At 47.6% G+C, this 9,394-nt stretch overlaps 1 protein-coding gene across 1 annotated transcript in view; it reads left to right on the forward strand.

The window, feature by feature from the left end:
* The window catches only part of camk2a (calcium/calmodulin-dependent protein kinase II alpha), a gene marked incomplete at its 3' end in the record, with an annotated part of 97,843 nt that overhangs the window by 65,840 nt on the left and 22,609 nt on the right, over positions 1-9,394 (forward strand). The window contains 4 exon segments of the mRNA XM_070443499.1: positions 745-867; positions 984-1,067; positions 6,012-6,105; positions 8,686-9,362. Coding sequence (XP_070299600.1) covers positions 745-867; positions 984-1,067; positions 6,012-6,105; positions 8,686-9,362 — 978 coding nt within the window.

Consider the following 9,394-nt stretch of genomic DNA (forward strand, 5'->3'; position numbering starts at 1 on the left):
GGGCAGGCAAACGACAGGTCAAGGCAGCGATGGTCAATAATCCAGAGAGGGTGTAAAGGACACGGACAGCAGGCAGGCTCAGGGTCAGGGTCAGGGCAGGCAGAACAGTCAGAACCGAGAAACTAAACAGGAGCAAGAAACAAACGGGAGCAGGGAAACAAAAGCGCTGGTAGGTTCTACGAACAAAACGAACTGGCAACAGACAAACAGAGAACACAGGTATAAATACACAGGGGATAATGGGGAAGATGGGCGACACCTGGAGGGGGGTGGAGACAAGCACAAAGACAGGTGAAACAGATCAGGGCGTGACAGTCCTTTCATATTTCTCTACTCGGTCCTTTCACATTCCTATCCTCTGCCTACAGAATGTTTACCCTCATATATTGTTTGGAAAATGTACCTTTAGGATTATTTTCACTCATTTGAAGATCATCACCAGTTTGAATTCCCACGATTTATTTAAGTACTAAGGCCCGAGGGGGTGTGGTACATGGCCCAACGCGGAGTGCCTGGATACAGCCCTTAGCCGTGGTATATTGACCATATACCACAATCCCTCAAGGTGCCTTATTGCTATTATAAACTGGTTATCAATGTAATTAGAGCAGTAAAAATAAAGGTTTGCCATACCTGTGGTATACGGTCAGATGTACCACTGCTGTCAGCCAATCAGCATTCAGGGGTCGAACCACCCAGTTTATAATTGTCTGTTAATACCAAATACCTCCTCGTGTCCTGTAGTTCCCCTCGCCAGAGTGGGACACTGTTACTCCAGAGGCCAAGGATCTCATCAACAAGATGTTGACCATCAACCCTGCCAAGCGCATCACAGCCTCGGAGGTTCTCAAACATCCCTGGATCTCAGTGAGTTCAGAGCATTCTCACAATGATCACCTTGTCCAGTAAGATCCGGCCCGGTGTCTAACCTGACATGTCTTTATTTTTTCCTTCTCTCGCTCTCGCTCTCTCTCTCTCTACAGCACCGCTCCACTGTGGCCTCCTGCATGCACAGACAGGAGACGGTGGAGTGCCTGAAAAAGTTCAACGCCAGAAGGAAACTCAAGGTATAGTAAACTTCTGGGAGCAAGATGAAATGTAGATATGATACTGGAACAGTTGATTGTTACTCTCTTTTGACCAGGGTAGGAAAACAATATCAGATTTTCTGGGTCACTAGTGATGGGAGTTTGAGTGACGTTGGAAATGTGATCTATCAAGGTAAAATGGCTTTCATTAAACGAGTCCATGCACGGTTCAAGATGAGAGGACGTCTCTTTGTTTGATTTGTGTGACGTGAAAACGTTATGTAACTACAGCGTTTGTGTTTGAACTTTTCTATGACCCCTTATAGGCACGTCCATTTAATTGTAATTCATTCAGGTTACACTTTACAGAGGAACAAATAGTGACTTTGGAACCATCTGGATACAGATCCTAAAAAATGACAACTTTTTTAAACGATTGGAATACAGATCTCAGAAAGTTGCAACTTTTTTAAACTATTTGAATACAGATCGTATAAAGCAACTACTTAAAAAAAAAATTCTCAGGAAGTGACTATTGGATTGGCTGCCTTCAACTAATGGCAGGGCTGTATCTGGAACTGCATGTTGAAGATAGAAATATAATGAATAGAGCACACACAATCTCCTATACCTTTCCAATCTATCTGACAGTCATATTTACACAATACATGTACATCTGAACATTCTGTAAAAGTCCATTCCCCTGAATCAAATCAAATACAATTTTATTGGTCACATACACATGGTTAGCAGATATTATTACAAGTGCAGCGAAATGCTTATGCTTTTAGATCCAACAATGCAGCAGTATCTAACAGGTAATATCTAACAATTCCACAACAAAACCTAATATATAACAATTCCACAACAAAACCTAATACACACAATCTAGTAGAGGAATGGGATAAGAATATATAAATATAAAATATATGGATGAGCAGTGACAGAGCGGCTAAGATGCAATAGATAGTATAGAATTATCATGTTTTAAGGTATGACCCAGGTGCAGACAGTGTTGAAGAAACTAAAGTGTATTCTTTAAACAGGGGCAGGCAAACGACAGGTCAAGGCAGGCAGGGGTCAATAATCCAGAGAGGGTGTAAGGCACCGGAACAGCAGGCGGGCTCAGGGTCAGGTCAGGCAGAGGTCAGTAATCCAGAGTAGAGGCAATGGTACAGGACGGCAGGCAGGCTCAGGGTCAGGGCTGGCAGGAAAGGTCAAAACCGGGAAACTAGAAAACAGGGACTATAGCAAAGACAGGAGCAAGGTAAAACGCTGGTAGGTTTGAAAGAACAAAGCGAACTGGCCCAGACAGACAGAAAACACAGCTATGAGTACCCAGGGGATAATGGGGAAGATGGGGGACACCTGGAGGGGGTTGGAGACAAGCACAAGGACAGGTGAAATCGATCAGGGTGTGACAAGAATAGATAGTGTAGGATACAGTATACAGTATATACAGTACATTTGAGATAAGTAATGCGAGATATGTAAACATTATTAAAGTGGCTACTGTTCCATTTATTAAAGAGGCCAATGATATCAAGTCTGTAGGCAGGCAGCCGCCTCTCTGTGCTAGAGATGGCTGTTTAACAATCTGATGGACTTGAGATATAAGCTGTTTTTCAATCTCTCTATCCCAGCTTTGATGCAGCTGTACTGACCTCGCCTTCTGGATGGAAGCGGGGTGAACAGGTAGAGGCTCGGGTGTTGATTGTCCTTGATTATCTTTTTTGCCTCCTGTGACATCGGGTGTTGTAGGTGTCCTGGAGGGCAGGTAGTTTGCCCCTGGTGATGCGTTGTGCAGACTGCACCAGCCTCTGGAGAGCCCTGCGGTTGTGGGCGGTACAGTTGCCGTACCAGGCGGTGATACAGCCCGATAGGATGCTCTCGATTGTGCACCTGTAAACGTTGGTGAGCGTTTTCAGTGACAAGCCACATTTTTTCAGCCTCCTGAGGTTGAAGATGCGCTGTTGCGGCTTCTTCACCACACTGTCTGTGTGCGTGAACCATTTCAGTTTGTCTGTGATATGTACACAGAGGAACTTAAAACTTTCCACCTTCTCCACTGCTGTCCTGTCGATGTGGATAGGGGGTGCTCCCTTTGCTCTTTCCTGAAGTCCACGATCATCTCTTGTTTTGATGACATTGAGTGAGAGGTTATTTTCCTGACACCACACTCCAAGGGCCCTCACCTCCTCCCTGTAGGCTGTCTCGTCATTGTTGGTAATCAAGCCTACCACTGTTGTGTCATCAGCAAACTTTTTTTCTTATTTTTAATATTTTTTAACCCCAATTTCGTGGTATCCAATTGATATTTACAGTCTTGTCTCATCGCTGCAACTCCCGTACGGACTCGGGAGAGGCGAAGGTCGAGAGCAGTACATCCTCTGAAACACAACCCAACCAAGCCGCACTGCTTCTTGACACAATTCCCACTTAACCCGGAAGCCAGCCACACCAATATGTTGGAGGAAACACCGTACACCTGGCAACCATGTCAGCGTGCACTGCGCCCGGCCTGCCACAGGATTCGCTAGTGCGCGATGGGACAAACCCTCCCCTAACCCGGACAATGCTGGGCCAATTGTGCGCCGCCCCATGGGTTGCCCGGTTGCGGCCAGCTGCGACAGAGCCTGGACTCGAGCCCAGAATCTCTCGTGGCACAGCTAGCACTGCGWTGCAGTGCCTTAGACCACTACGCCACTCGGGAAGCCATCTGCAAACTTGATGATTGAGTTGGAGGTGTGCATGGCCACGCAGTCATGGGTGAACAGGGAGTACAGGAGAGGGCTGAGAATGCATCCTTGTGGGGCCCCAGTGTTGAGGATCAGCGGGGTGGAGATGTTGTTTCCTACCTTCACCACCTGGGGGCGGTCCGTCAGGAAGTCCAGGACCCAGTTGCACAGGGCAGGGTCAAGACCCAGGGCCTCCAGCTTGATGATGAGCTTGGAGGGTACTATGGTGTTGAATGCTGAGCTGTAGTAAATGAACAGCATTCTTACATAGGTATTCCTCTTGTCCAGATGGGATAGGGCAGTGTGCAGTGTGATGGCGATTGCATCACCTGTGGACCTATTGGGGCGGTAAGCAAATGTGGGTCTAGGGTGACAGGTAGGGTGGAGGGGATATGATCCTTGACTAGTCTCTCAAAGTACTTCATGATGACAGAAATGAGTGCAACTAGTCATTTAGTTCAGTTACCTTGGCTTTCATTGGAACAGGAACAATGGTGGCCATCTTGAAGCATGTGGGGACAACAGACTGGGATAGGGATTGATTGGATATGTCCGTAAACACACCAGCCAGTTGGTCTGCTCATGCTATGAGGATGCGGCTAGGGATGCAGTCTTTGCCGGCAGCCTTGCGAGGGTTAACACGTTTAAATGTTTTACTCACGTCGGCCAGGGAGTAGGAGAGCTCACAGTTTTTGGTAGTGGGCCTCGTCGTTGGCACTGTATTGTCCTCAAAGCGAGCAAAGAAGTTGTTTAATTTGTCTGGAAGCAAGATGTTGATGTCCGCGACGGGGCTGGTTTTCTCTTTGTAATTGTGATTGTCTGTAGACCCTGCCACATACGTCCATTGCCCCAGGTGTACATAATCAAGTCAAACCAATTAACCAATTACATGTTGTACAGATAAGTATAAATACATTGTGATGCTCAACTACTGTGTGACTCTTTCAACATGCCACTGAAAAGATTGAAAGCTGGATTTCATTTTATGATACCTGAAAATACTGCAGAGTCATTCAAAGCCATTTGCAAAGTTCAAGTTGGATGTTTAGCAAAAACAACTTTGAAACTATTTGTCCATTTGAGGGTAAGTGTTCTCAACCACACGCTATGCAGTCCTTTAGCTGTAGTTGATTCAAGAAGGCAATTTTGGGATATTTATTTTCCTTTCGACACTTAATAGACATATTGTGTTACTGTTAGCCTCTTCAGTAACACTTAACATTAAACTGTTCTTGCGCCTGTGTAATAAAACAAAATTACTTTTGGAGCAACTTTTTATTAGCACGTTGTTAACATAATACTTTGGTGATTGCTTTTTAATCGCATAGCAATGAGCTGAGAGTTTGCAACTACTGTACACAAGAGGAATAGTGACTGTTCCTTATTCCACTTATGCAATAACTCCATCATTATGCAATTATAAAGCAATTTCCACAGTCCAATGTAACAACAATGTTGCTATTGTCACAAATTTACCAGACATGTGTAAGTACTTGAGGTGTTACTGTATGTCTCACTCATTATGAAAATATATCTGTTTTTCATTTTGAAGCCGCACAAGTGGTACACTTTAATGTTGAGGTGATTCCATGCCCATTGTGTATTTCATTCTAAGCTATAGGCTATATTAAAAGGAATATCCAAGACCCCTCCAAACCATGTGCTCATGATCATATATTTAGACTGACTCACTGTTGTAGTTTCTGGTTCTTCATCATATATTTGGCAGCCATCAAATACATATGTTTTGGTTTTCAAATCACTTGCATATATTCAAATACCTTCAGAAAATGTGTGAGACCTGTATTTGAGTATCAAAGAAAATAGTGGCCTTTTAGTTGAAACTCTATCTAAACTATATTAGACTACCTTTTCAAATAAACTACAAAATACAATTATGTTCTGCCCAGGTCTGATCTACACACACAACGGCAGTGTGACATTGTTCATGCAGTAATATCAAATGCTTTTTAAATTGAGTTTTGCCAATTATTTGCCAATGTAAACGTTTTTATTTGGTGCTGTTAAGACATAACAACTGTGACAGTACTCTAGGTTATTCCCTTGACAGTAAGCAACAATCTAAACTGTTGAAATTACATGTAAGCAAGCTAATCAAGCTGTTGATAATATATTCCAGCCAAGCTTGGTTGCCAAGAACACGGTGGCATTATAAAATGTACTTTTTAATGAATCCTTTTTTTATTTTTTATTTCTTATGTAACAATCCATCTCTTCTTATCAGGGTGCCATTCTCACCACCATGTTGGCGACTCGGAACTTCTCAGGTAAGTCCTGTAGAGGTGCCTTGTCAGAACGGTCCTCCTCTCCCTTCTGGAGTGAGAGTGGGCTCATTAATACTAATTATATATGACATTTGTCAGACTTTCTATCCAAAGAGACTTACAGTCACGGATGCATAACATTTCTACATACGGGTGGTCCCAGGAATGGAACCCACTATCCTGACATTGCAAGCTCCATGCAAGCTCCATGTTGCAAGCTCCATACCAACGGAGCTACAGACTAGAGAACTGCTTAACAGTGTCCCTAGGGAGGTCACTATTCTAGAGGAGTGACATGGGCTCAGGAGGCTGGCCCTAGACTGGGGGACTCCAAGCCCATGGAGCAGGAAGATGGCTGGTCCTAGACTGGCGGGCTCCAAGCCCATGGAGCAGGGAGGAGGCTGGCCCTAGATTGGGGGGCTCCAAGCCCATGGAGCAGGGAGGAGGCTGGTCCTAGACTGGGTGGCTCCAAGCCCATGGAGCAGGGAGGAGGCTGGTCCTAGACTGGGGGGGCTCCAAGTGCATGGAGCAGGGAGGAGGCTGGTCCTAGACTGGGGGGCTCCAAGCCCATGGAGCAGGGAGGAGGCTGGTCCTAGATGGAGGGCTCCAAGCCATGGAGCCAGGGGGGCAGGCTGGTCCTAGGACTGGGTGATCCCAAGCCCATGGAGCAGGGAGGAGGCTGGTCCTAGACTGGAGGGCTCCAAGCCCATGGAGCAGGGAGGAGATGATGACAGCTTGTAGACTCACTGGTCATGTATCAAGACACTTCCCCATGCCAATTGACACTCCCCTGTCCGACACTCCGATCGTTACAACACACTAATTCACGGTCACAAGTTAGAATGATGTCTGGGATGTCTGTTCAAAACTGACACAAGATGGCCAAGTTGTGCTTCGACTGTAAGTCAATAGCTGAACGGTGATAGGGACCATGGAATAGCCTGGCCATCTGCTTACAAACACTAGTTATCACAATGTACATTTGCTGCTTGACAAATGTGCATGTGTTATTATCATTACAGCCCACTTACTGTGGCTGAGCCATCTGCTATTGGGTCCTCAGTCCCTCCATGACTTCACTCAGATGGGCCGTGGAATCCACCACTGCAGGTGGAACATACAGTATTATGTGGGTATGGACCCATCCCTATGTCGCTGTTATCTGAAATGTTTTGTCAAAATCCTCTACATTCTTATACTCCCCTTGGCTGCAAGGAAGGGCCAGCTGAGATGAAGGAGTCACAGTGCAACGCTGTTAGAAAATAAAGAGGATGGAGTTCCCTCTGGCGTGTAGCCTTGTGTGTCTTTGGCAGGCTCCCGCTACACCATAAGGTCAATATAGGCACTCTCACAGTCTCACAGACTCAGAGATGGAGGGATCCCCTTCAAAGCCCACAGTTTACACATCCCTACCAATCTCCAACCAGCGTAATATAATTGTTCTCCTCTCAGAACTCCACATAATCACTCATATTACATGTGTGGACCTGAAATGGACAAGGACAATAATAGCAGTAAGGGGTCATCTTTAAATGGGTAGGCATTCTCATACCAATGAGGAATAGACCCCCCCCACTTGCCAGGGACCATCTCAGCACCTCTAAGCACCACCATTCATCTTTCATTTTCCGCTCTCCACTCTATCTTTACCCTCCAGATAGCCGTGGAGAACCACAGTCCACAGATTTACAGCAAGGTTGCAGCCTTATGCCTGTTTATAAAGTCCTCACTGTTCAGATAGTATGGCTGGAGCCAAATCTGCCCTTTCAGCTTTTAATGGCTGTTTTACTAATCCTATTGACTCCTATTATGCTTTTGGGTGGGTCAGAAGTGCTGTGTAACTGCTGGTTGAGGGCCACATTCACTTTTAAAATGATTAGAGTGGAGAGGGCTTGGGGTTCCCAGAGCCAGTCCATTGCAGACCAGGGGGACACCCATCAGCATATAGCCACACTCCCAGCAACAGGGGAGAGTGGGGTCATGGAGCCAGGGGTCTGGGGGGCCAGGGGGGCTAGGAATCAGGCTACACCCCAGCTGACAAGAGGCCATGCGCCACACGGCCCCCTGTCCCCACAAAGGCAAAAATTAGTCGTCATGTTGAAGAAAATAGGGAGGACACACCCTGGTTCAGCTCTCAGAGAGAGGACAGAACATGATTCCAGCTCAGAGACCAGGAGGAAGAGAGGACGTGAAGATGATAAGTAGAAGGATCGGTAACAAACTCTAGGGGAACAACAGGACGTGGTGTACTGTACGGGTCATAGCCAAACTTTATAGAGTGATTGAGCAGGGCTGGAATGTGCCCATTTTTTCTCCCTATCTCAAGTGCTCCTCTATCCCTCTCACCCACCGGCAAGCCTCTGTAGCAGAGCCCAGTCTGGACCTCTCTCACCCACCGGCAAGCCTCTGTAGCAGAGCCCAGTCTGGACCTCTCTCACCCACCGGCCAGCCTCTGTAGCAGAGCAGTCTGGACCTCTCTCACCCAATACAACCATCCTCAGTAGAGGCCTCGGCCAGCTCTGCCTATCAAAGACATCCTCCCTGAACCACAGCCTCTGCCAGCCTCTGCTTTACAAAGACATTCCTCCTGACCACAAGCGCAGAGTTTTTCTACACACTACACACCGCCATAAGGGCCACAACCTCCCACACCGCCCACACCGCCACCACTCGCCATCAACCGCCACAAGGGCCAACCTCCAAACGCGTCTATACACCACAACCGCCGCAAGGCCCAAACCTCCTCAACCGCAACACCACCCACAAACCGCCACAAGGGCCCAAACTTCCTCAACGCCAACCCGCCACACCACCACACAACCGCCACATTAGGGCCAAACCTCCTCAACCGCCACACACCACCACCTACCACACGCCCAACCACCCACAACGCCACAAGGGCCAAACTCCTCAACCGCCACACCACCACCACCTCCACACACGCCACGAACCGCCCACAGGGCACAAACCTCCTCAACCGCCACACCACCACCACTCTCCACACCGCCACAGGCCGCCACAAGGGCACAACCTCCTCAACCGCACACCACCACCACCTCCACACCGCCACACCGCCACAACCCGCCACAAGGGCCAAACCTCCTCAACCGCACATCCGGCCACAACCGCACACCACCACAACCTCCACACCGCCACACCTCCTTCTTCACTGCCCTCCGCAGCATGGATGGTACCTCTTCTCCCGTCCGCCAGCGATGGAGGTGTCGCTCTCGACTCCCTCCGCAGGCATGGAAGTTTCCCTCTCCCCCTCCGCAGCATGGAGGTGTCCCTCTCACTCCCTCCGCAGCATGGTGCGCTCTCTCCTCCGAGCATGGAGGTTGTC

Source organism: Salvelinus sp. IW2-2015, linkage group LG5 (genome assembly GCF_002910315.2).
Source record: "Salvelinus sp. IW2-2015 linkage group LG5, ASM291031v2, whole genome shotgun sequence".
Taxonomy (NCBI): Eukaryota; Metazoa; Chordata; class Actinopteri; order Salmoniformes; family Salmonidae; genus Salvelinus; species Salvelinus sp. IW2-2015.